The sequence below is a fragment of the Blennius ocellaris genome (assembly GCF_963422515.1).
Source record: "Blennius ocellaris genome assembly, chromosome: 18".
NCBI classification, from domain to species: Eukaryota; Metazoa; Chordata; class Actinopteri; order Blenniiformes; family Blenniidae; genus Blennius; species Blennius ocellaris.
Window position 1 is genome coordinate 19,998,771 of NC_137667.1, and position 27,705 is coordinate 20,026,475.

The 27,705-nt window shown below is 48.6% G+C and overlaps 1 protein-coding gene across 3 annotated transcripts in view; it reads left to right on the forward strand.

Annotated features, from left to right (window-relative positions):
* fynb (FYN proto-oncogene, Src family tyrosine kinase b) overlaps positions 1 to 26,155 on the forward strand; it is a 46,619-nt gene extending 20,464 nt beyond the window's left edge. For 2 of the 3 annotated variants that reach the window (XM_080514078.1, XM_080514079.1), the window contains 12 exons: positions 3,755 to 4,046; positions 10,874 to 10,970; positions 14,827 to 14,925; positions 16,918 to 17,021; positions 17,179 to 17,328; positions 22,400 to 22,564; positions 22,831 to 22,986; positions 23,774 to 23,953; positions 24,576 to 24,652; positions 24,993 to 25,146; positions 25,603 to 25,734; positions 25,807 to 26,155. In XM_080514078.1, coding sequence (XP_080370204.1) covers positions 3,800 to 4,046; positions 10,874 to 10,970; positions 14,827 to 14,925; positions 16,918 to 17,021; positions 17,179 to 17,328; positions 22,400 to 22,564; positions 22,831 to 22,986; positions 23,774 to 23,953; positions 24,576 to 24,652; positions 24,993 to 25,146; positions 25,603 to 25,734; positions 25,807 to 26,015 — 1,770 coding nt within the window. In that variant the 5' untranslated portion in view covers positions 3,755 to 3,799 and the 3' untranslated portion in view covers positions 26,016 to 26,155. The remainder of the gene's footprint in view (positions 1 to 3,754; positions 4,047 to 10,873; positions 10,971 to 14,826; positions 14,926 to 16,917; positions 17,022 to 17,178; positions 17,329 to 22,399; positions 22,565 to 22,830; positions 22,987 to 23,773; positions 23,954 to 24,575; positions 24,653 to 24,992; positions 25,147 to 25,602; positions 25,735 to 25,806) is intronic. The other variant, XM_080514080.1, reaches the window with a different exon arrangement.
* Positions 26,156 to 27,705: the final 1,550 nt, after the last annotated feature.

Genomic DNA, 27,705 nt, shown 5'->3' on the forward strand with positions numbered 1-27,705 from the left:
GTTCCCAGGCCATAGAGAGACATAGTCCCTCCAGGTGTTCCCAGGCCATAGAGAGACATAGTCCCTCCAGGTGTTCCCAGGCCATAGAGAGACATAGTCCCTCCAGGTGTTCCCAGGCCATAGAGAGACATAGTCCCTCCAGGTGTTCCCAGGCCATAGAGAGACATAGTCCCTCCAGGTGTTCCCAGGTCATAGAGAGACATAGTCCCTCCAGGTGTCCCCAGGCCATAGAGAGACATAGTCCCTCCAGGTGTCCCCAGGCCATAGAGAGACATAGTCCCTCCAGGTGTTCCCAGGCCATAGAGAGACATAGTCCCTCCAGGTGTCCCCAGGCCATAGAGAGACGTTGTATTGTGGATCTGGTTCTTTCGGTCATGACCCATAGTTCATGACCATAGGTGAGGGGAGGAGCGAAGATCGACCGGTAAATCGAGAGCTTGGTCTTTTGTCTCAGCTCCTTCTTCACCACGACGGACCGATACAACGACCACATGACTGCAGACGCTGCACCGATCCGCCTGTCGATCTCACGCTCCATCTGGATATTCATCTAGTAGTGACCATCGTTTTGGAATGGAGATCTCTGGCATCAAAAGATATATTGAAATAGCATGTGTGAACAACAAAATGTTATTTTCTTGGCAAGGGCTTTTTCTGGAGTTTATTTGTTGATAAATGATCAATTACATGTAATGTGCGGTGAATGTTGTCTTGTGTCTTCCTTTCCTGTATAAAACCTGTCTGATGAAAACAGTCTTTTTGCTAATATGTGAGTGAAAATCTTCTACTCTTGGTTCAATACACCTACAGGTCTATAACTCCCACAATGCAGTTTATTTCTCCCTTCTCATGGATCACTGAGATCACTGAGATCACTGAGGTCACTGAGATCACTGAGATCACTGAGATCACTGCGTCGCCCCAAGAGGGAGGACTTCTGTTGTCTTCAGCACTTGGTTGAATGTGTCTTTCATTAACGGGATCAATAGTTCTTTCATCTCTTTGTGCCACTCAGATGAAAAGCCCTCCGGTCCTGCTGCTTTATTAGGTTTATATTTGATATTATGTTTTTAATTTCTCTTTCTGTGATTTCACTGGTTAGAAGTAAAACTTTACTTTTGGTAGCTTCAACTGGTCAAAAATAGAGTCAATGTTTTTTCTATCTTTTCTCGGTTGTGTGTATAATTTGTTTATAGAAAGATTGGAATGTTTGCTGTATGTCTTTTATTCCACGATGAATTGACTCAGTAGTGGGGTCTCTTATTTTATAGATTGTGTTTTCTGATTGTTGTTTTTTTAATCTATAAGCCGGTTGTTTTGCTGACCTTCCTCCTGCTTCATAATATCTTTGAGAAAGGTGAGCTTCCTTTAATGTCGTTTGAGTAAATTTTGTTCAGTTCATTTCTTATTCTGTCCAGTTCCAATTTACATCCTTAATCCACTGTTTTTTTACTGAGGCTTTCCAGTTTTTTAAGTTCGCTTTGAAGTTGATCCAGTTTTTCTTTGCTTTGCTTCTTTAAGTTTGAACAACTTCCAATAATTTTCCCTCCAAGTGCAGCTTCAGATGCATCCCAAAGGATTTGTGACGATACCTTCTTATTGTTCAATATACATTTTAATATCTGTCTCTATTTGTTTTCTCATTTGATTCAGACTCCAGTTTGTGTTCTATTCAGAATCAACCTTTAAGATCATGTACATTGGTGCATGGTCTGACCGATCTATAGTCCCCTCCCCAACACTTCTTTGGAAGACAGAGGAAGGTTGAGTAGGGTTTGGCGATTGTATACCGAAAGAGAGCTGCCATGTAAACTGAGGTGGGTTCCAAGGTGATCCAGAACTGGAGGGAAGTGTTGCAGGTGCGTAGGGACAGACTGAAGGTTCTTCCTTGCTCTCTCAGTCGCACGCTAACGTTCAAGTTCCCTCACCGTCCTCCCACCAGTCTCCATTAGTACAGCGCTACCCTACGTCTCCACAGCCACCCTCTCTCTACCCTACGTCTCCACAGCCACCCTCTCTCTACCCTACATCTCCACAGCCACCCTCTCTCTACCCTACGTCTCCACAGCCACCCTCTCTCTACCCTACGTCTCCACAGCCACCCTCTCTCTACACTACGTCTCCACAGCCACCCTCTCTCTACCCTACGTCTCCACAGCCACCCTCTCTCTACCCTACGTCTCCACAGCCACCCTCTCTCTACCCTACGTCTCCACAGCCACCCTCTCTACCCTACGTCTCCACAGCCACCCTCTCTCTACACTACGTCTCCACAGCCACCCTCTCTCTACACTACGTCTCCACAGCCATCCTCTCTCTACACTACGTCTCCACAGCCACCCTCTCTACCCTACGTCTCCACAGCCAGGCTGGAGAGCAAGGATCCTCACTGACCATGGTAGTTGTGGTCTTCAGGGAAGAGCTGGATCCTTTCAGACCAGTATCCGGTACGGATCAAGCGTTCTTTACCAGTACCAGCATGATGTGAGTTTACTTGTCAATATCTGTGTTCGTGCTGAAGGAAAATCCTCGTTTGGTCACTGACTGTCTTCACGCTCTGATTGGCCGGTCGCACACAGACTCCGCCCCTCTGACACACACACACACAGTGTGACTGTTGCTCTCTTCAGTGCTGCTGAGGATTTCTTCACATTCCCTCTATTTCGGTTTGTCTGCTATTTAAAGTTACTTGGTGAGCTTGTTTCATAACGTACGCAGTGCCTTTGACAAGACAGAGCTGAAAACGCCTCGTGACGCGTCGTCACTGCCTAACTCTGGTCGCATTTAGTTTTTTACCGTCTGCTTGTTCTCAGTGTGGCTGGAGGTGTAAAGTCAGTTAGAAACTTTGCTGGTACTGAACGCGGTGCTTTTGAGAAGAACACAGTGAACAAGGCTGACATGTTATTTCCTGTTTGTCTCCACTGGATGTTTACATGAATCACCAGCTTCACACATCATTAAAAATAAACAGTCTTACAGACCACTGACACACATACACACATATAACTGAACACACAAAGTAGCCTATATTAATATGTTTATTGTATATGGCTCTACATACAAATACATATATTATAAATATTACAAATGAAGCTTTATATACTGTATATAGTATATAGTGTTTTTATATAAAAAACATTGAATCTCAATTCTGAGGCTGTTCTGTAAATAGTTTTCAAATAAACAATAAATAAAGCAACTTCTGATCAATCATATCAATTTCAGACTTAAAATAATGTACAGATTTAAGCCCCACCCAGTTTCAATTGACAAATGCATACTTCCGGTTTAGGCCCCGCCCACTCCGAGTACAGCTAGGATGCAGATCATTTAGATGTTTGAACAGATACGGACGGTGGTCAAACTGAATCATCGGGGCTGTTTGTGTCTCATCTGTTGACGCTGGACGTCTTCGTCCATTCAGTTGATGTTTCAAGTGTCTCGGTCAATTTCTGAAACACTTTGGATCGAGCTTAACGATTCCATATCTAGTATTTTATACTTATTATAAATGTCTCCGTATATTGTCAAAGTAGCTTGAGTCTAAAAGATTTGTTTTTTTGGTTTTTTGTTTTATATCTTGCAAGAGAAATCTAAAGAATTCAAATCATGCACAGGAACTAGTTTTCATTTCTGTTGTCTTGATGTGCATGATGCCAAATCTTTATCAGTCACAAATACATGTGTGTTGTTTTCTTCAGCTGACGGTGTTGTACTCCAGGTCTTTAGAATGGTTCTCTGTCATTGCCCACAGGAGCAGAAGAGAACCCCCGGAGCCTGGTGTGTCCAGCTGGAGAGAATGGGCTGTGTGCAGTGCAAGGACAAGGAGGCCACCAAGCTGACGGACGGGCGAGACGGCAGCACCTCGCAGGGCGCGGCGTACCGCTACGGGGCAGAGCCCACGCCGCAGCCCTACCCCGGCTTCGGGGTCGCTGCCATCCCCAACTACAACAACTTCCACACCCCCGCCAGCCAGGGCGTGGCGGTGTTCGGGGGGGTGAGCTCGTCCTCTCACACGGGGACTCTGAGGACTCGAGGAGGCACAGGTCAGTCACCTTCTGCTCACTCCTGGTGATCTTCACTGCCCACTCAACAACTTCCACCAAATGCAAACACAACAGTGAGTGATGGACCTCAGTGGTTCCAAGGAAATCCACCAATACCATGATATTTTGACATTGTTTTATATTCCAACAGAAGAGCTGAAGATGCTCCATTACAGTTCTTCAGTCTGTGATCGCAAGTTGGAAATATTGTTTCCTTGACTCAGTTTGGGTTTGTCTTTCTGTGAGGAGTGCACTTTGAATCTCTCGTGTTTCACCCACAAGTCACTTGGAAGGTCTTTTTGAGGATTTGAATATTAGATATATACTGTATATTGAATCTCAGAAGTGTTTGAATTCATGACACTTCATGTGTTTCCAGTTGAAGCATCAGTAATAGGACCATCGCCCCCTCGTGCTTCGAGGTTCACCAGGAACAAACGTAGAATGAAGCTTCCTGCAGTCTGAGCTGGAACAAGTCTTTTCTGCGCTCTGTGTTTCTGACGGACAGAGTTACACGCAGTAACTTGAGTTACACCCAGTAACTGTTCTTCTGTCTCCGCCTGCTGTCGCAGTACCTCACCGGCACTTCTCATCTTTTTAGTCGTAGTTTGGAAGGTCAGCCACAAACAAAGTCCAAGTTGAAAATAAGAAACTTTTGACAGCAGAGAAGATCCCTGCCGAGGCCACCTCCTGAAGTCAAGCTGCATTTACACACCATTCCTCACATTCTTTAAGTGATATAATGCATCTGAAGTAGGGCTGCTCAATTAATGGACTTTTAATGGTGGTTAGGATTTTGGCTCCAGACGATCTCAAAATTCATATAATGGAGGAAAAAGGATGTTGTTGTGGTGATAAACGGGAGTGGGAGGCGGCATGTTCAGCAAGGAACTCCAAACTTTATTTTCCTTTAATCCACACTTATGAGGAGCTCCTCTTTTCTCTCTCTCTCTCCAACACGAGAGCTCAGCACAGCGAAACACCAAAATACAACCGACCAGAAACCCCGCCAGTCTACAAAATAAAGTTCCCACTGTGGTGATCAGTTCAGGTCATAATTCACCCAGTTACTGTGGGGCGGTGGGGAACTTTATTTTGTAGAGAGGAAGTAGTTTTGTTGTTCCACTGTGTGTGAAGCTCCGTAGGAGAGATGAAAGGATAAAAGAGAGAAAAGAAAAGCGTTTGTGAGAATAAAGTTTAGAGCCTTGCTGAACACGCTGCCTCCGCCTCATCGCCTCCACTACTTTGTTTATCAAGCTATTTATGTTGGACTTGTTTATTGAAGTATATCGATCTCTGATTGCAGGAGTGTCAAACTCAGATTCTGCAGGTTTTCCACGTCTCCCTCCACTGGATGTCCTGATGCTTCATCACCTCATTAAGCACAAAGCCAGAGAACCAGCTGCTCATTGCCATCAGCTGTGAGGAAGCAGGGAGACGTGGAGAACATGCAGGGCTGCAGCCCTCCAGGAGTTTGACATTTTATTTATTTATGGATTTCAAAAGATTGAGTGCAGTACAACAGTTTATTTTTTACTACTACATCAAAAGATATTTTTATATATTTATTTTGTATAATTATTTAATTCAAAGACGTAATTTCAATATTGTCCAAAATTATTGTGATATATATATATATCACATTTTCTCCAGTGGACATGATGGTGAAAACACATTTTCTCCAGTGGACATGAAGGTGAAAACACATTTTCTCCAGTGGACATGATGGTGAAAACACATTTTCTCCAGTGGACATGATGGTGAAAATACATTTTCTCCAGTGGACATGAAGGTGAAAACACATTTTCTCCAGTGGACATGAAGGTGAAAACACATTTTCTCCAGTGGACATGAAGGTGAAAACACATTTTCTCCAGTGGACATGAAGGTGAAAACACATTTTCTCCAGTGGACATGATGGTGAAAACACATTTTCTCCAGTGGACATGAAGGTGAAAACACATTTTCTCCAGTGGACATGAAGGTGAAAACACATTTTCTCCAGTGGACATGAAGGTGAAAACACATTTTCTCCAGTGGACATGATGGTGAAAACACATTTTCTCCAGTGGACATGAAGGTGAAAACCCATTTTCTCCAGTGGACATGAAGGTGAAAACACATTTTCTCCAGTGGACATGAAGGTGAAAACACATTTTCTCCAGTGGACATGAAGGTGAAAACACATTTTCTCCAGTGGACATGAAGGTGAAAACACATTTTCTCCAGTGGACATGATGGTGAAAACACATTTTCTCCAGTGGACATGAAGGTGAAAACACATTTTCTCCAGTGGACATGAAGGTGAAAACACATTTTCTCCAGTGGACATGAAGGTGAAAACACATTTTCTCCAGTGGACATGATGGTGAAAACACATTTTCTCCAGTGGACATGAAGGTGAAAACACATTTTCTCCAGTGGACATGAAGGTGAAAACACATTTTCTCCAGTGGACATGAAGGTGAAAACACATTTTCTCCAGTGGACATGAAGGTGAAAACACATTTTCTCCAGTCGACATGAAGATGAAAACACATTTTCTCCAGTGGACATGAAGGTGAAAACACATTTTCTCCAGTCGACATGAAGGTGAAAACGCATTTTCTCCAGTGGACATGAAGGTGAAAACACATTTTCTCCAGTGGACATGATGGTGAAAACACATTTTCTCCAGTGGACATGAAGGTGAAAACACATTTTCTCCAGTGGACATGAAGGTGAAAACACATTTTCTCCAGTGGACATGAAGGTGAAAACACATTTTCTCCAGTGGACATGAAGGTGAAAACACATTTTCTCCAGTGGACATGAAGGTGAAAACACATTTTCTCCAGTGGACATGAAGGTGAAAACACATTTTCTCCAGTGGACATGAAGGTGAAAACACATTTTCTCCAGTGGACATGAAGGTGAAAACACATTTTCTCCAGTGGACATGATGGTGAAAACACATTTTCTCCAATGGACATGAAGGTGAAAACACATTTTCTCCAGTGGACATGAAGGTGAAAACACATTTTCTCCAGTGGACATGAAGGTGAAAACAGATGTGGAACAACAAAAACAGCAGTTCAAGGTGAAGCAGCAGAGACTGAGAGAGCAGAGAAGAGGCTCCTTGGCACATTGTGGGCGTGTCTTGTTTTGGTTTCTCCTCATGTCAGTCTTCCTGGAGGCGGGGCTTGTCCAGCTCTGTGAGGTCATCAAATAGAATCAAGGTGTTGAGCTCCCCCACCAGGTAGAACAGAGAAACATCACTGTGAACTCAAGCTGGAGGGAATCAATGAAAAACCACTTTGGGGATTATATGAACCCCAAATAGCACTTTTATCATGTTTAAAGACCAGAAAAGTCGATTCAGTATAATGTGGGAGCTTTAACTAAGGAAATAGGTACAAGCTATTGGATAATTTCTGCATGGGCGAGTATCTTTCAGCTGGCAACAAGTTGTTTCACCTCACTGATGGAATGAGTAAATTGTCATTTCTTAAACAACTATGGTGCAAGACGTATCCTTTATTGTGGAAAAGATGTTGGCCTCTTTAAGAAGGGTCAAATCATTGGCATGCATCAAGCAGAGAAAACATCTAAGGCGATTGCAGAAAATACTCAAATTGAGTCCAACACATTATTAAAAACTGGAATGATCGTCTTCCAGGAAGAAATGTGGTCGGAAAAATATCCTCAAAGATTGTGATCGGCCATCATTAAATGTTTGGTCAAATCTTGTGAAAGAAGAACAACAGTAGAACAATGGAGTATGGTCAATAGTGAAGGCGAGAGATCAAGCCTGACAGACACAAAATAACACAGACCATGTATAAAGCATGTCTTCCTTCATGAATATAAAGTGCGGAGCGTCACCTGAATTACGTGGAGGAACTAAGTCTGACACATTAATGTACAAAACGCAATGTGATTGTTAACGTCTCAAAGTTTGTGTTTGAACCAACAGGTAGTGTACCAACTGGTTTTCTATGTTCAATGTTCCATCAGTCAGCAGAGGAGTCAGTGAGGTGTAAAGTGCCTTATTGGTTTTCCTCAGGCTTTGTCTGACGGGGAACCACGCTATTCCTTGATGAGCTCATGAGACTGGCTGCGAATTTGAATTGGGTCACATTACATGAGTCAAAGATCAAGTGATCTCTGTTAAGAAGTGTGAGGCTCCTGCAGTGTGGCTGAAGGAGCAGGTAGCAACACACTGGGCAGCTGGTGACCACATTTCTCCTACTGGGGGAAATTAAAAAGCTAAGCCTCTGCCACAGAGTGGATTTGGATTCAACTGGAGAGAAAATAATCCAGATTTTGTCGGGGAGGTCTCCTGCTAAATTGGGTGGAAATGAGAGTTCCTGTCCACACAGCCGAGGCTCAGTCCAGCAGAAAGGATATCCTGTGTGTGGATGTTGTCCAGCCAAACAATGAGGCTGCCACACAAAGCCTGCTACAAGCCTGCTGGGCGTTGCTGACGGGGTCACGGCGGGGTCACCCAGCCAGGCGGAGAGAGGGATCATCAGTGTGTCAGGACTTTGGGACGCCACAGGGACTCTGTTGACTTTGTGGGTTTGCATAAGAAGATATTTCATGAGCACTGCAGCGGAATATCACCTGTCCATGAAGTAGCATGAGCATGAGGCCACACTGGCAGTCACACTCAGGCTATAAGAGGAAAGATCGTTCAAAACAGCAAGTTGTTGAAATAATCACATTTTTCATTTCTCTTCAAAATTCGACTTGAGTATTTGCACCTCTTCACACTGAAATGAGGGAAACATTTGGACATTGATGGATCATTCTGCTGAATTAAAACCTACAAATAAAGAACTCAGAGATGACCAGGAGAAAGAATAAGCAAACATCACTTTACAGACAGTTAAGTTGAAGTGTATTCACAAAGTGTTTTCACTGGTGCGTGGATTTTTCTTGATTCAACAAGAAGCCTCATTAATATTCAGGCTATTATTACAGTCAGCATTACAACAAGCTGCATATTCTAACATCTAAAGAAAAGCAGCATTTAGTGGAACAGCTGCTGTTTCTGCTCTGAACATCAGCCTCGGCTCCAGGGTCCATCAACATCTGGACTTTCTCCACGTGTTGTGGGACGTTTTCATTTTGTGAAATGTGCTGGAATGAACCTGGGAAGCATCATTTATAGACCAACTCCACCTGCTTCAACTCACTCCTGCACACTTTATGGTTCTTCAGAAGTTGGATTGTGAAGAAGGCTGGACGTCACCGCCACACCCCTCCCTACAGCCCTGTTCACCTGGACGTCACCGCCACACCCCTCCCTACAGCCCTGTTCACATGGACGTCACCGCCACACCCCTCCCTACAGCCCTGTTCACATGGACGTCACCGCTCCGTGCTCCTCCAAAGGTTTCTGACGACACTGATGGAGGCGGAGCTGAAGAGGAGGAGGACTGGAGAGGAGGAGGAGGAGAGGAGGAGGACTGGAGAGGAGGAGGACAGGAGAGGAGGAGGACTGGAGAGGAGGAGGAGGAGGAGAGGAGGAGGACTAGAGAGGAGGAGGACTGGAGAGGAGGAGGAGGAGGAGGAGAGAGGAGGAGGAGGAGAGGAGGAGGAGGAGGAGAGGAGAGAGGAGGAGGAGGAGGAGGAGGAGAGAGGAGGAGGAGGAGAGGAGGAGGAGAGATGAGGAGGAGAGAAGGAGGAGAGAGGAGGAGGAGGAGAGAGGAGGAGGAGGAGAGGAGGAGGACTGAAGACTTGGTTGTAAAGACACAAAAAGCCTCAAGCTGCTCTTTCACTCTCTAAACACCAGATTTGACTCCCAGATGTCAATTAGCTTCAGTGTCGGACTTTTCAAAGCCTTTATTGTAAACAACAGCAGCTCTGTTCTTCTCCTCCACTCTGCACTGCAGGACCCCTGCTGTGTCTTCTTCTTCTCCTCTAACTTAATACTGCAGTGGAAGTGTTTGTGATGCACTGCCCCCTGCAGGTTGGGAGCAGGAGCTGCATGTAGTATCAATGGTCCACACTTTGTCTCAGGCTGATTCCTCACGTCTGAGTTCCACACGTCACGCTGAGTGTCCAGCAGAAAACAGCCTTGAAGAAGGACCATCATTGTCTATTCAGGAATATGAGCTCTGATAATAAGTAGCAACACACGGCGGACATGTTGTAGAACATGGTTGTTCAATACACATTGAACTTGTTCAATGTACAGTCACATCAACACGCTACGTCTTGTACCTTGTGCTGCAGCTGTCTTCAGTTCTTCTGCCATTCTCACCTGTGTGTCTGTCCTTTCTGCAGGAGTCACACTGTGTTTCTGTCCTTTCTGCAGGAGTCACACTGTGTTTCTGTCCTTTCTGCAGGAGTCACACTGTGTTTCTGTTCTTTCTGCAGGAGTCACACTGTGTTTCTGTCCTTTCTGCAGGAGTCACACTGTGTTTCTGTCCTTTCTGCAGGAGTCACACTGTGTTTCTGTCCTTTCTGCAGGACTCACACTGTGTTTCTGTCCTTTCTGCAGGAGTCACACTGTGTTTCTGTCCTTCTGCAGGAGTCACACTGTGTTTCTGTCCTTTCTGCAGGAGTCACACTGTGTCTCTGTCCTTCTGCAGGAGTCACACTGTGTTTCTGTTCTTTCTGCAGGAGTCACACTGTGTTTCTGTACTTTCTGCAGGAGTCACACTGTGTTTCTGTCCTTTCTGCACGAGTCACACTGTGTTTCTGTCCTTTCTGCAGGACTCACTGTGTTTCTGTCCTTTCTGCAGGAGTCACACTGTGTTTCTGTCCTTTCTGCAGGAGTCACACTGTGTTTCTGTCCTTTCTGCAGGAGTCACACTGTGTTTCTGTCCTTTCTGCAGGAGTCACCCTCTTTGTGGCCCTTTATGACTATGAGGCCCGGACAGAAGATGACCTCAGCTTCAGGAAAGGAGAACGCTTCCAGATTATTAACAGCACGTAAGTCTGTCCGTCCGTCCATCCATCCATCCATCCATCCATCCATCCATCCATCTATCTTCTATACTGCTTCATCCTGCAGCTTGCTATGGTCTATGGCAGGATGCACCCTGGACAGGGACCTGTCCATCACAGGGCTAATGCACACACACACACACACACACACACACACACACACACACACACACACACACACACACACACACACACACACACACACACACACACACACACACACACACACACACACACACACACACACACACACACACACACACACACACACACACACACACACACACACACACACACCTTGGGGAATTGAGGTGATTTAGGTCACCAGTTAAGCTCACATGCATGTTTCTGGACTGTGGGAGGAACCACAGGGGGGACCAGGGTACCTGGGGGGGACCAGGGTCCCTGGGGGGGACCAGGGTACCTGGAGGTCCCCATTACTTGGATGAAGTTTTATTTTGGTTGTTTCCATCCAACAGTGCCATCTTCCCTTGAAGAACACAGTTGTGTGTTTGGGCAGAAGCAATGCTTCCTCTCTTCCAGCCCAGCCTTCCATCGCATCCACTCAACTTGTCAACACACTCAGGTTGTTAGTTGAATGAAGGAGCAGAGGTTGGGGTGAGACGCTTCAGCACAATCCAGCCTTCCCTCTCAGAGGCAATGTAAGGCGTCTCCTGGAGAATCTGTTCATGCTTTGCTTTGCACACAAGTGCAAGGTCACACTTCCTCCTTACTGCATCCACTTAGTGTCCTGTCACAGCACATTCCTGCAGGCCCCCAGTGGCCCCGCGGGGAGACGCCACCGTCTCTACGGTGCTCTTCATCCTGGCTCCTCCCCCTCAGCAGCCGCCACCCTGCTCATCCTGTCCACTTCCCACCACACTGTGTTTCCCTGGATCCTCGGCCACAGGCTGCTCAGCGGTCCACACTGCCCCCTGCTGGACAGAGGTGGTAACAGAACGTTGAGACTGACAGAATGTTCCCAAGCTCAACTGACACGCGTCTTAGCGAGAGCCTCCTCTGGGAAACAGTCCTGAATGTTTAGAAGGGCTTTTCTTAAGGTTTTCATATTATTTGTACCCTTTTCTGTTGATTATTGGATTTCATCTGAGACTTATTTCCAATTTCTTCATGCAGCCAGAAGTATGTTTGTCCTTAAAAGCAGAATTCCATGTTAATCTTCTTGGAGCTTACAAAACGTCTGTGCCCTTTGTCCTGCTGTTTGGAGATGTTCCAGCAGCTGCTTCACTCATCCCCTGCTCTCTCTCTCTCTCTCTCTCTCTCTCTCTCTCTCTCTCTCTCTCTCTCTCTCTCTCTCTCTCTCTCTCTCTCTGTGTGTCCTTTATCTTCAGAACCCTGCCTGATGAAGTCCTCATGGTACACAACCATGTTTTGTTTTGTTTTTTAAATGAGCTTTTCCCCTCAGACTCAGTCTTATCAGGTCAGTTTTGTTAGTTTAGATCATCGTCAGTCCAGAGGTCGTCCTCAGACGACCCTCCTGCCCCCAATGCCGCCTTAAGGCCCTATTAGACTTGACACACAGGCGTGACATGTGGAACTTAGACGTAGGGAGTCAGCATGAGAGAATGTGTGTAACATTTATACTACAAGTGGGCTCGCACTCGCAACCTGCAGGGGGCAGTGCACCACAAACACTTCCACCACAGTATTAAGTTGGAGCAGTGGAAGTAGACTTGTCTGTGACACAGCAGGTGGTCCTGCAGTGGCGAGCAGGGCGGAGCTGTTGTTTCCTCCAGTGTCTTTAAAACAAGTCTTCAGGCTGAAATGACGTCATTTAGCTGCACGGAGTCAAGCGGAGCTCTCAGAAGTGTCAAGCCTGAAACAGCCTGAACATCTCTGGCACTGGTTCCCAGAGCCTGCTGTGTGTGGAGCAGCAGCAGAGCAAGGCAGCACCAATGCCTGGAACTGTACTTTCCTGTGTAATCGTCTTGGTGACAGAAGACAGCAGTACATTGGCATCCCTTACCTAAACAACCATCCATTCCTGCTTCTGTCCTGCAATGTGGCACTGACCGGTCCCTTCAACAGAGACATGTCCCCTGTGGGGACTGATGAGGTCCTCATTAATTAAAGTCACAAGCAGTATTGAACGGGTCCTCGCATCCTTGCAGGTCAGCGATTAGAAGAATGTCTTATGAACTAACAAAAACAGATCAATATCAAAAGCTGCTTCAGCCCTCAGTCACATTAAGAAGCAAAGGACAGAGTGATCCTATGAACCATGTGACCACTGTGGGAACCCCCTCTCCACCGTACACAACGGGACCTCCTGGTCTGACAGGGAGTCATGAACTCCACCACCTTCTGGGACCATCAAGGCCTTGAGGACTCCCTTGAGTGGACTTTGACTTTACCAGGACACAGAAGAGCTGCAGGTCTCTTTAAAATCACAATGGCTGTCTCATTCAGAGGAAGTAGCAATGACTGTCTCTGTTCCCCGAGCACCGGGACCTTCCAGTGGGGTTCAGGTCCCGGCCTGTGAGCTGGTTCAGGTCCCGGCCCAGCTTGTCCATGGAGGGGACCTGAAGGGTCCCATGATGTCCTCCATCCGGTCCAGTCCCACAGAGCCTCCAGCAGGAAGTTCACTCTTCCCTCTTTCTGGCAATTCTCCAAACAACAGCTGATGTGTTTCTTTGTGTTAACATGGCGGCTTCTCCACCTGGAGCTGACGGAGTAGGGAGCTACTGACCAGCTAACTACCTCACCTGAAGGCTTCCTGCTTCTCCACCTGGAGCTGACGGAGCAGGGAGCTACTGACCAGCTAGCTACCTCACCTGAAGGCTTCCTGCTTCTCCACCTGGAGCTGACGGAGCAGGGAGCTACCGACCAGCTAGCTACCTCACCTGAAGGCTTCCTGCTTCTCCACCTGGAGCTGACGGAGCAGGGAGCTACTGACCAGCTAGCTACCTACTGTTGCCCGGACCTGACGGCTCTTTGCAAGTTCTAGTCCCCATTTTCCTATTTCAAACTGATAACAGCACAGAAAACTTGGTTGCCTTGTTGAAAGCTGAGTTTGGGATCATTCATGGTGAATTTCTCTGAGCAAGCAGCCTTTCCTGACGCCACGTCACATGACTGACCGTCTGGTTTCTTCTCTTCAGAATTATTCACTGACTCATCTTGATTGCAACAGAGACATTCAGGTGTTTTTTTGCTCTCAAAGTGATGAAGCTGCTTCCACTTTAGAGCCATGGAGGAAGAGGAATAGAATCTCTGAAAAGCAGGAAACAACAAATTACAGCTTGAGCAGTTTATTTTCCATTTCAGTGTTAAGAATGTAATTTGACACAAGCAGGATAGTAAAGCTACACACTCCTGATGCTGCTGAGCTCACACACTCTGGACAGCGTGCAGGGGCGCCAGCTCAGCCACGCTCTACAGCCACGCTCTACAGTCACGCTCTACAGTCACACTCTACAGCCACGCTCTACAGCCACGCTCTACAGTCACTCTCTACAGCCATGCTCTACAGCCACACTCTACAGTCACACTCTACAGCCATGCTCTACAGCCACACTCTACAGCCATGCTCTACAGCCACACTCTACAGTCACGCTCTACAGTCACACTCTACAGCCACGCTCTACAGCCACGCTCTACAGTCACTCTCTACAGCCACACTCTACAGTCACACTCTACAGCCACACTCTACAGCCACGCTCTACAGCCACACTCTACAGCCACGCTCTACAGCCACACTCTACAGCCACACTCTGCCCCCTGCTGGCAGCTGGAGTGCATCCACGTGGACGCTGTGTGTGAAGATGCTGAATGAGAGACAGTGAGACAGTAACGTTGTCCTCTGTGTCTCTGTCCTCAGTGAAGGCGACTGGTGGGACGCTCGGTCCCTCACCACCGGGGGCAGCGGATACATCCCCAGTAACTACGTCGCCCCAGTGGACTCCATCCAAGCCGAAGAGTAAGGGTGTGTGTGTGTGTGTGTGTGTGTGTGTGTGTGTGTGTGTGTGTGTGTGTGTGTGTGTGTGTGTGTGTGTGTGTGTGTGTGTGTGTGTGTGTGTGTGTGTGTGTGTGTGTGTGTAACCTGCCCCTGCTGCACCTTCAGCTGGTGCTCCACCTCTGTGCAGCGGCACTAGAAAGCCTTGTAGCGTCCTGTGGGTGAGTTCAGGCTGTAGAGGTGTTCAGGGTGAGTTCAGGCAGTAGAGGTGTTCAGGGTGAGTTCAGGCAGTAGAGGTGTTCAGGGTGAGTTCAGGCTGTAGAGGTATTCAGGGTGTGTTCAGGCTGTAGAGGTGTTCAGGGTGAGTTCAGGCTGTAGAGGTATTCAGGGTGAGTTCAGGCTGTAGAGGTATTCAGGGTGTGTTCAGGCTGTAGAGGTGTTCAGGGTGAGTTCAGGCTGTAGAGGTATTCAGGATGAGTTCAGGCTGTAGAGGTATTCAGGGTGAGTTCAGGCTATAGAGGTGTTCAGGGTGAGTTCAGGCTGTAGAGGTGTTCAGGGTGATTTCAGGCTGTAGAGGTGTTCAGGGTGAGTTCAGGCTGTAGAGGTGTTCAGGGTGAGTTCAGGCTGTAGAGGTGTTCAGGGTGAGTTCAGGCTGTAGAGGTGTTCAGGGAGAGTTCAGGCTGTAGAGGTGTTCAGGGTGAGTTCAGGCAGTAGAGGTATTCAGGGTGAGTTCAGGCTGTAGAGGTATTCAGGGTGAGTTCAGGCTGTAGAGGTGTTCAGGGTGAGTTCAGGCTGTAGAGGTGTTCAGGGTGAGTTCAGGCTGTAGAGGTATTCAGGGTGAGTTCAGGCTGTAGAGGTATTCAGGGTGAGTTCAGGCTGTAGAGGTATTCAGGGTAAGTTCAGGCTGTAGAGGTGTTCAGGGTGAGTTCAGGCAGTAGAGGTGTTCAGGGTGAGTTCAGGCTGTAGAGGTGTTCAGGGTGAGTTCAGGCTGTAGAGGTATTCAGGGTGAGTTCAGGCAGTAGAGGTGTTCAGGGTGAGTTCAGGCTGTAGAGGTGTTCAGGGTGAGTTCAGGCTGTAGAGGTATTCAGGGTGAGTTCAGGCAGTAGAGGTGTTCAGGGTGAGTTCAGGCTGTAGAGGTGTTCAGGGTGAGTTCAGGCAGTAGAGGTATTCAGGGTGAGTTCAGGCTGTAGAGGTGTTCAGGGTGAGTTCAGGCAGTAGAGGTATTCAGGGTGAGTTCAGGCTGTAGAGGTGTTCAGGGTGAGTTCAGGCTGTAGAGGTATTCAGGGTGAGTTCAGGCAGTAGAGGTGTTCAGGGTGAGTTCAGGCTGTAGAGGTGTTCAGGGTGAGTTCAGGCAGTAGAGGTATTCAGGGTGAGTTCAGGCTGTAGAGGTGTTCAGGGTGAGTTCAGGCTGTAGAGGTGTTCAGGGTGAGTTCAGGCAGTAGAGGTATTCAGGGTGAGTTCAGGCTGTAGAGGTGTTCAGGGAGAGTTCAGGCTGTAGAGGTGTTCAGGGTGAGTTCAGGCTGTAGAGGTATTCAGGGTGAGTTCAGGCTGTAGAGGTATTCAGGGTGAGTTCAGGCTGTAGAGGTGTTCAGGGTGAGTTCAGGCTGTAGAGGTATTCAGGGTGAGTTCAGGCTGTAGAGGTATTCAGGGTAAGTTCAGGCTGTAGAGGTGTTCAGGGTGAGTTCAGGCAGTAGAGGTGTTCAGGGTGAGTTCAGGCTGTAGAGGTGTTCAGGGTGAGTTCAGGCTGTAGAGGTATTCAGGGTGAGTTCAGGCAGTAGAGGTGTTCAGGGTGAGTTCAGGCTGTAGAGGTGTTCAGGGTGAGTTCAGGCTGTAGAGGTGTTCAGGGTGAGTTCAGGCAGTAGAGGTATTCAGGGTGAGTTCAGGCTGTAGAGGTGTTCAGGGTGAGTTCAGGCTGTAGAGGTGTTCAGGGTGAGTTCAGGCTGTAGAGGTGTTCAGGGTGAGTTCAGGCTGTAGAGGTGTTCAGGGTGAGTTAAGCTCCGCCTCCTGTCTCCACAGCTGGTACTTTGGTAAACTGGGCCGGAAGGATGCAGAGAGACAGCTGCTGTCCACTGGGAACCCTCGAGGGACATACTTGATCCGGGAAAGTGAGACTACAAAGGGTAAACACACACACACACACACACACACACACACACACACACACACACACACACACACACACACACACACACACACACACACACACACACCCCAGCCTGCAGCCAGAGGGTGTGGTTATTGTCCTCTCAGTGTAACGGGAGCGTCCTCCGTCCCCAGGGGCCTTCTCCCTGTCCATCCGGGACTGGGACGATGTGAAGGGGGACCACGTCAAGCACTATAAGATCCGTAAGCTGGACAGCGGCGGCCATTACATCACCACCAGGGCCCAGTTTGACACCCTGCAGCAGCTGGTGCAGCACTACTCAGGTAGTGTGTGTGTGTGTGTGTGTGTGTGTGTGTGTGTGTGTGTGTGTGTGTGTGTGTGTGTGTGTGTGTGTGTGTGTGTGTGTGTGTGTGTGTGTGTGTGTGTGTGTGTGTGTGTGTGTGTGTGTGTGTGTGTGCACATTAACCCTCTCCATCTTCTCAGCCTCCAGATGACGGGTGGAGCCGCCACAGCTTTGGAAATAACATTTCCTCTTTTCAGAGTTTTTGTTTCTCGTGCTTCTGCTTTCTTCTGCTGTTGAGCTGCGATTTATGTGTGTGTGTGTTGATCCTTCACACAAACTGTGTGTGTGGACAGTGTGGACAGTGTGTGGACAGTGTGGGCAGTGTGTGGACAGTGTGTGGACAGTGTGGGCAGTGTGTGGGCAGTGTGGACAGTGTGGACAGTGTGTGGACAGTGTGGGCAGTGTGTGGACAGTGTGGACAGTGTGGGCAGTGTGTGGACAGTGTGGACAGTGTGTGGACAGTGTGGGCAGTGTGTGGACAGTGTGTGGACAGTGTGGACAGTGTGGGCAGTGTGTGGGCAGTGTGTGGACAGTGTGGGCAGTGTGTGGACAGTGTGTGGACAGTGTGGGCAGTGTGTGGACAGTGTGTGGACAGTGTGTGGACAGTATGGGCAGTGTGTGGACAGTGTGTGGACAGTGTGGGCAGTGTGTGGACAGTGTGTGGACAGTGTGGGCAGTGTGTGGACAGTGTGGGCAGTGTGTGGACAGTGTGTGGACAGTGTGGACAGTGTGGGCAGTGTGTGGGCAGTGTGTGGACAGTGTGGGCAGTGTGTGGACAGTGTGTGGACAGTATGGGCAGTGTGTGGACAGTGTGTGGACAGTGTGGGCAGTGTGTGGACAGTGTGTGGACAGTGTGGGCAGTGTGTGGACAGTGTGGGCAGTGTGTGGACAGTGTGTGGACAGTGTGGACAGTGTGGGCAGTGTGTGGGCAGTGTGTGGACAGTGTGTGGACAGTGTGGACAGTGTGGGCAGTGTGTGGGCAGTGTGTGGACAGTGTGGGCAGTGTGTGGACAGTGTGTGGACAGTATGGGCAGTGTGTGGACAGTGTGTGGACAGTGTGGGCAGTGTGTGGACAGTGTGTGGACAGTGTGGGCAGTGTGTGGACAGTGTGGGCAGTGTGTGGACAGTGTGTGGACAGTGTGGACAGTGTGGGCAGTGTGTGGGCAGTGTGTGGGCAGGTGTGTGGACAGTGTGGACAGTGTGTGGGCAGTGTGTGGACAGTGTGGACAGTGTGTGGCAGTGTGTGGACATTGTGTGGACAGTGTGGACAGTGTCTGGGCAGTGTGTGGACAGTGTGTTGGACAGTGTGGACAGTGTGTGGACAGTGTGTGGGCAGTGTGTGGACAGTGTGTGGACAGTGTGGGCAGTGTGTGGACAGTGTGTGGACAGTGTGTGGGCAGTGTGTGGGACAGTGTGGACAGTGTGTGGGCAGTGTGTGGACATTGTGTGGACAGTGTGGACAGTGTCTGGGCAGTGTGTGGACAGTGTGTGGACAGTGTGGACAGTGTGTGGACAGTGTGTGGGCAGTGTGTGGACAGTGTGTGGACAGTGTGGACAGTGGTGTGAACAGTGTGTGGACTGTGTGGACTGTGTGGACAGTGTGGACAGTGTCCTCCACTCAGCACAGCTGCAGATATTCAAGACTTTGGTGTCCAGGCAGTGATAATGAGATTTTCTCAACTTGAGTTGACTCTGAACAATAAACTGATGTGTGAGCAGCTCAGTTCTACTCTGATAGCAGTGCTAATGTTCACCTGTCACTCAGGGTTCCTCGACCTTTGACCCCACCATGATAGCAGTGCTAATGTTCACCTGTCACTCAGGGTTCCTCGACCCTTGACCCCACTCGAGGCCTACAGTATCAATACGAGGCACCACACACATATATTCTGGTCCTGTCACAAACTACAGGTGTATTGGGAACAAATAAGGCAGAGTTTGCAAAAAGTATTAGGATATTAATTCCCCAAAACTTGTAAGTTGTTGTATTTGGAAACATAACCCATAATGAGATACAAATAAAAGATGATGTTTAAGATATTACTAGCAGCTTGTGGTGCAAAGTGGAGCCAGCGACCAGGGAGCAGCAGGAAGTATGTGTAGTGGAGAGACTCTCGCACAAACAAAGATTACAGGAGCCCCAATTTGACCAAAACTGGGGTAAATGAACTGATTTCAGAAAGACACCACCACAACTGAACAATAGAAAGCTTCGTTGATGAAAGATGGATAGATTTTATATATTTGTTTGGCCCTGACACTGTAACTGTGAAAACTGAAGAAATTAAATTAAAAAAAGAACGTTTCACCTGTATAAACAGTCGTGAACATCTTTACCCACATGGTGATATCATGGACTTATTTAATGCTGCTGCTTTCCAAAGTTAAAGACCTTCAGATGAAACTGCTTACATTAGATGGTCAATTACAGAAAAGAGGAGAAATAACAAAGCCACTGACTCACTGGTAGGGTTAGGGTGAGCAACATTTAGCAAGTGGAGTCATCCTCTGGAACCAGCTTTCACTGGGGGTCCTCAGTGACCCCATGGGTCCAGACTGAAGCTTCAGTCCACGAGGACCGGCTCCACAGTTCACCAGCTGGTAGAGCTGCAGTGATGGCGGAGACAGGAATGAGCTGTGATTGGCTGGGATGTGAGTTGAACGCTCCACAGCCTTTATCTGCTCTTTACTGCATCATGCAAACAGTCTTATCACAGTCTGCTAATCCACTGCTTCAATCGATCACAAGCAAACACCATTGCTTCCTCTGGAGTGTTGGTATCACAACGTGGACAGCGGGGCGTCATCTGCTAAAGTGATGCCAAACGGGGCCGATCGAAGGGGAGACAGCTGGAGTGTGACTGAACAAACAGGGCTGATAGCGTCTCTGAGCATTGTGGATGTACTTTCCCTGATGGATGCAGTATCTCCTCATAGAAATCACTGCCATCATCGTAAAGAGTTTGGAAGTTATAGGTGCCATTAGCCAAAGTGCTAACAGAGCTGTGCATCATGGCTCTAACATTTCCTTCAGCTCATCACAGAGACCGCAGCATCAAATCTAGAAACCAGCAAGCGTTGCGTTCATCAATGAGAAAACTGCAGAGCTCCATCTTGAACTTTACATCTTGTGCTTAGAGTAAGTGTACCTGCGTGAAAAGAATCGCGAATGATTCAGATGCTGAGTTTTCAAAAGGGCTCGATATGTCACCAGCTGTGAGTCAGAAACAAGATGAAGTCTGAACAGAGGGAAGACCTTCCTGTTCTGATCGGCTCCATTCAGGAAGAACCACAGTTCGACTTCATGTCCAGCAAGGCTTTTCTTTTTTTCCAACAATGTTTTTATTTAGTTTTACATTTTAACAGAGTATGAACACAGAAACAATGAAAACTCTGTATGAACACATACACCCTCTCAGATACAAAAAGCAGAAAAAGGAAAAGAAATAAATAATAATCAAATCAAATAGCCACTCAGTGAGAGGCCGTCATCTGTCACTTCCCCCAGACCAGTATTATTGTCCACGACTCTTCTCCATCCCCAGATATTGTACGTCCCTTCACAAAGTTCACAAATGGTGTCCAGACCGTCTCAGAGACGTCCTCTTTCCCTTCACTATATATGTGATTGGTTCCCGTGGTAAAGCCGCCAACATTTGCTTCATCCAACGTCCAATAGTGGGTTCCCTTGTCTCGTTCCACTTTAGTGCACTTAGTCTCTTTGCTTGCAACAAACCCATATTAATAAACACCTGTTCCCATTTTGTGTATCTTATATTTTTAGGGTCTAATCCCAAAATGATGAAACCAGGGCCCAGGGCAACTTCTTTAGATATGACTTCTTTTATAGTGTCACTGCTACCCAAAAAGTTCCAATCTTCCTGCAGTCCCAAATACACTGCCAGAGCGTACCTTTGTCGTCCTTACATTTGGTACGTGTATGGTACCATCAAGGCTTTTAATTCCAAGTATCTGTATATAAGTATTCTGTAATACCTTTTTTTGTCCAGATTTTTCTTAAATTAATACGAAAAGACGATCCTGCTGGGAGTCTCCTCCACCTGACACACACACTTTCCAGGTTCTTCCTGTTGCAGAGGCCTGAACGACACACAACCACTGTGTTGCAGTCGGTCACGCTGGTAAACCTTGTAGTACCTCAGTGCGCCGTGTGTCTGGTGGAGGTGAAGGACCAGGGAGGTCACACTGTCTGGTGGAGGTGAAGGACCAGAGAGGTCACACTGTCTGGTGGAGGTGAAGGACCAGAGAGATCACACTGTCTGGTGGAGGTGAAGGACCAGAGAGATCACACTGTCTGGTGGAGGTGAAGGAGGTGAAGGACCAGAGAGGTCAGACTGTCTGGTGGAGGTGAAGGAGGTGAAGGACCAGAGAGGAGGTCAGACTGTCTGGTGGAGGTGAAGGAGGTGAAGGACCAGAGAGGAGGTCAGACTGTCTGGTGGAGGTGAAGGACCAGAGAGGAGGTCAGACTGTCTGGTGGAGGTGAAGGACCAGGGAGGTCACACTGTCTGGTGGAGGTGAAGGACCAGAGAGGAGGTCAGACTGTCTGGTGGAGGTGAAGGACCAGAGAGGTCACACTGTCTGGTGGAGGTGAAGGACCAGAGAGGAGGTCAGACTGTCTGGTGGAGGTGAAGGACCAGAGAGGTCAGACTGTCTGGTGGAGGTGAAGGAGGTGAAGGACCAGGGAGGAGGTCAGACTGTCTGGTGGAGGTGAAGGAGGTGAAGGACCAGAGAGGTCAGACTGTCTGGTGGAGGTGAAGGAGGTGAAGGACCAGAGAGGTCAGACTGTCTGGTGGAGGTGAAGGAGGTGAAGGACCAGAGAGGAGGTCAGACTGTCTGGTGGAGGTGAAGGAGGTGAAGGACCAGAGAGGAGGTCAGACTGTCTGGTGGAGGTGAAGGAGGTGAAGGACCAGAGAGGTCAGACTGTCTGAAGGAGGTGAAGGAGGTGAAGGACCAGGGAGGAGGTCAGATGCTGAACTGTGCTGGCCTTGCTGCTGACTGCGTGGCTCTGTGTTTGTGTGTTGCGTGGTCAGAGCGCGCCGCCGGCCTCTGCTGCCGCCTGGTGGTTCCCTGCCACAAGGGGATGCCCCGCCTCGCCGACCTGTCCGTCAAGACCAAGGATGTGTGGGAGATCCCGCGGGAGTCGCTGCAGCTCATCAAGCGTCTGGGCAACGGGCAGTTCGGGGAGGTGTGGATGGGTACGGACCCGTCCAGGCCGAGGCGGCGCGTCGAAGGGGGGACTGCACACACTCCCAAACGGGGGGGGGGGGGGGTCAAGCCAGTATAGGTCATGATTCTCAGGTGGAGGATGTTGCCATGACAACAGTCCTGTCTGTTCACAGTGATGTGCAGAAACAGAGTGTGTCTCCGGTGGTCCCCTTCCACGCGCCCCTCGCTGCATGCTGCCCCTCCTGGTAGTTAACCCTGTCTACCCCCCCCCCCCCCCCCCCCCCCCCCCCCGTAGATTGCTCGGATGGTTTGTGCTTTCATTTAACCGGCGTGTGTGTGAACCACGTCCCCGACACTGTGGGCTTGACTCATGACTCCTGGGAGATCAGCAGAGACTCTCTGGAGCTGGAAGTCAAGCTGGGGACGGGATGTTTCGCTGACGTCTTCTATGGTAAGAACCTGAGGAAGAGCTGAACCTGGAGGGGGAGGGGGGGTCCTCCCCTAATATTCAATGTGCATACAAACAATTGTCAGATTTGTTTCATGTGAAAGCAAAAGGTTTCTTGTCACTCTTCCGTTCGACAGGAGCTTTTAATGCATAATCCATGTAACCCACGTCTTTTTTCTCCATGGGAAAAAAACTCAACTTTGATTTTTGACATTTTTTCTGAAGCGCATGAGGTTTTTTTTGTTGGTTTCTTTAAGCTACCAAATGTTTTTCTTCTGTGGCCCCAATACTCTTCCGTAGGAAAACAAAAGGGAGATCAGGTATATTTTCAAACAACGAGTCAATCTATCAAGCAACCTCAAAAAACGAATTGCAAATAAACTGCTTTTATCAGCTTGCAGATTTCCAGTCATTAATGGACGGATACAATTAATCCATGAAGCAGTGCAACACCGGACCAGGAAACTAATGTTTTTTTACATAAAATGAATTAGTATTTTATGTATTTTATTAATAATTCATAATAATACTTCATTACTAATTTAATGGTGTAATTATTCATTTGATTTTGGCAGTTGGTTGCAGTAGTGAACCTGCTCCTCATCCCAGATCCGTTTCAATCAGTGAATCTCAACCATTCAATGAGACTGTGACTCTGCATGAGGATGAATGTGTGCATGTTGACGTGGTGTTGAGTTAGGCTCCTCCCCCTCCTCCCACCTGGACTGACTGAGCCCACCTGAGCCCCCCCCCCCCCCCCCGGCCTGGACTGACTGTCTGCTTGTACCAGGGACGTGGAACGGGACCACCAAGGTGGCGGTGAAGACCCTGAAGCCCGGCACCATGTCGCCCGAGTCCTTCCTGGAGGAGGCGCAGATCATGAAGAAGCTCCGGCACGACAAGCTGGTCCAGCTGTACGCCGTCGTGTCTGAGGAGCCCATCTACATCGTCACCGAGTACATGGGCAAAGGTACACACACACACACACACACACACACACACACACACACACACACACACACACACACACACACACAATCAGATGATCCTGGAGATGATTACTCTTTTTGTAAAACCTGAAAAAGTTGCGATTTAAAAGGAACAATGTTGTGAATATCATGCTCTTTAAATAACATACAACAAACACGATGCTCGGCATGTGGCCTGTCTTTGATCTCAACATCTAATAAAGAACTGGAGGGTTTTGGTCTCAGAACAAACATGAATCTTTGCTTCACCAGTACTTCTCTTTAGGTTGATGTGAGGAATAGCCTGCTGACATTTTACAAATCCCTCTAACACACGTGTCAAACTCCGGTCCTGGAGGGCTGCAGCCCTGCATGTTCTCCACGTCTCCCTGCTTCCTCACAGCTGATGGCAATGAGCAGCTGGTTCTCTGGCTTTGTGCTGAATGAGGTGATGAAGCATCAGGACATTGAGGGGAGGAGACGTGGACAACCTGCAGGATCTGAGTTTGACACTCCTGCAGTCAGCTGATGCTACACAATAAGAGCTTCGATTTGTGCCACTCCCACTGAAACAAAGGGCCGAAGCTGGACAGTGGTCAAGGTGGATAATGGTGGTGTTTGCAGGAAGCCTGCTGGACTTCCTGAAGGACGGAGAAGGACGTGGGCTGAAGCTGCCCAACCTGGTGGACATGGCTGCTCAGGTAACTCTGGGACAGCAGGGGATGTTTACACTCACATGAGAGTGAATGACGAGCTGGAGTGAAGCTGTTTCTTCTGGAAAGTCTTCTGGTGACCACTGTAATGTTTAGCGACAGATGAAGCATTTTGATCTCTGGTTCTCAGTGTGTGGAACCAACGGTTCTTTATTTCTGTGTCGACGTGGTGAGAAGAGAATAAATGATATTTAGAAGTCGTGTGTGTGTGTGTGTGTGTGTGTGTGTGTGTGTGTGTGTGTGTGTGTGTGTGTGTGTGTGTGTGTGTGTGTGTGTGTGTGTGTGTGTGTGTGTGTGTGTGTGTGTGTGTGTGTGTGTGTGTGTGCAGGTGGCAGCAGGCATGGCCTACATAGAGAGGATGAACTACATCCACCGGGACCTGCGTTCTGCCAACATCCTGGTCGGAGACAGTTTGGTCTGTAAGATCGCCGACTTCGGTTTGGCTCGACTCATCGAGGACAACGAGTACACTGCACGGCAGGGTGGGCGCCTCCTCCTCCTCACTGCGCCTCCTCACTGCTCCTCCTCCTCCTCACTGCTCCTCCTCACTGCTCCTCCTCACTGCTGCTCCTCACTGCGCCTCCTCCTCCTCACTGCACCTCCTCCTCACTGCTCCTCCTCCTCACTGCTCCTCCTCCTCCTCACTGCTGCTCCTCACTGCTCCTCCTCACTGCTCCTCCTCACTGCTGCTCCTCACTGCTGCTCCTCACTGCTTCTCCTCACTGCTCCTCCTCACTGCTGCTCCTCACTGCTCCTCCTCACTGCTTCTCCTCACTGCTCCTCCTCTTCCACACAGTCTCTAACTGGTTTCCTTTAAATCTTATTTAATAATTCTGATTCCTTTCAACGCAACAATACCAACGACGCTAATGATGCCAATGATGCTAACAATGCTACTGATGCTAACAATGCTAACGACGCTAACGCCTCTGTTTCAGGAGCGAAGTTCCCCATCAAGTGGACGGCGCCGGAGGCGGCGCTCTACGGGAAGTTCACCATCAAGTCAGACGTGTGGTCGTTTGGTATCCTGCTGACGGAGCTGGTGACCAAGGGCCGAGTGCCTTACCCAGGTAGCACCACCTGGGGGGCCTGGGGGGCTCTGGTGTGGTGCTGGTGGTGATGTTGTGGTCTTGTCTCTCCAGGTATGAATAACCGTGAGGTCCTGGAGCAGGTGGAGCGGGGGTACCGGATGCCCCGCCCCCAGGACTGCCCCCCCTCCCTCCACGAGCTCATGCTGCAGTGCTGGAAGAAGGACGCTGAGGAGCGGCCCACCTTCGAGTACCTGCAGGCCTTCCTGGAGGACTACTTCACAGCCACCGAGCCTCAGTACCAGCCTGGGGACAACCTGTAGACCCCCCCTCCCCCCCCCCGGGTCCACCCCGGGCTTCTGTCAGGGCTGGAGGCAGGAATGTGGACCCTCCCAGACTGTACAGACCTGTACAGACTCCCAGTTCCAGCACAGACCCTGACCCAGCAGCCCCGCAGTCTGAGGCGCCCTGCGGGGGGGCGTCCTGCGGGGGGGTGCCCTGCGGGGGGGTGTCCCGCGGGGGGCCGTCCTGCGGGGGGGGGCGTCCTGCGGGGGCCGCCCTGCGGGGGGGCGCTGCTGGATGGACAGATTCCAGCCACGTCCCGTAAAACAGTGTAAATAAGAAACGCTTGTTTTACTTCTTCTACTTCCATTTGAGATTTTATTTTCTCCTTTAAAGACTGATGATGATGATGATGATGATGATGATGATGATGATGATGATGATGGTGATGATGATGGTGATGATGATGATGATGATGATGATGATGATGGTGATGATGATGATGATGATGATGGTGATGATGATGATGGTGATGGTGATGATGATGGTGATGACGATGATGATGATGGTGATGATGATGGTGATGATGATGATGATGATGATGATGATGATGATGATGGTGATGATGATGATGATGATGATGGTGATGGTGATGATGGTGATGACGATGATGATGGTGATGATGATGGTGATGGTGATGATGATGACGGTGATGGTGATGATGATGATGATGACGATGACGGTGACGATGATGGTGATGATGATGGTGATGGTGGTGATGATGATGATGGTGATGATGATGATGATGACGATGACGGTGACGATGATGGTGATGGTGATGATGATGATGATGATGGTGATGGTGATGATGATGATGATGATGGTGATGGTGATGGTGATGGTGATGATGATGGTGATGATGATGATGGTGATGATGGTGATGATGGTGATGGTGATGACGATGGTGATGGTGATGATGATGATGATGAGAGCAGACCTTGACATGCAGGGCAGTGGAGGAAAGCACAGGTCATCATTGGTCGTCTCCGGTGTCTCAGAATGTCTCTTCATGTCCTGCTCTGCTTGTCTTCGCCTGCAGTCACTCAGGGTCCATGTCTCCTCTGGTCTCCATCAGTCTGGTGATAATGGAGGAGTTATGATTCATGTTGTCATTCACACACCAACTCACCAATTCACTCCAACCACTAGTCGGAGCTAAAGTGCACACACACACACACACACACACACACACACACACACACACACACACACACACACACACACAGAGGCAATTTCCGCACAGTGCTCCCCATGCTCACCTGACCCGCCCCCTTCTCCACTCTCAGCCAATCACAGGCCAGCTCTCTCGAACGGTGCGTTCAGGTGACACAAGAGTTGGAACTAACAAACATCATCAATAAACCTTGTCATTGCATCAAGAACACAACTGCAGAGGCATTGCACTATTTTTGTAATTTTCCTGAGTAAAAAGGTATATTGGCAGGAAGCTCCTCCCCTTTTTCAATCATCAACCAATGAAAGATTTTTTTTGTCCCCGGTGGGCCATTAAATGGTAGCTTACAACAGGCAGTGCAAATAAATAAATAGATAAATAATGCAACAACAGAAAACAACTACATTCAGATATAAATCCAACAAAGCATGAAGGTCAAAGGTTAGATATGATAAACGAGGTGCAGGAGGCCGGGCGCCGCAGTTTTCTCATTTTCA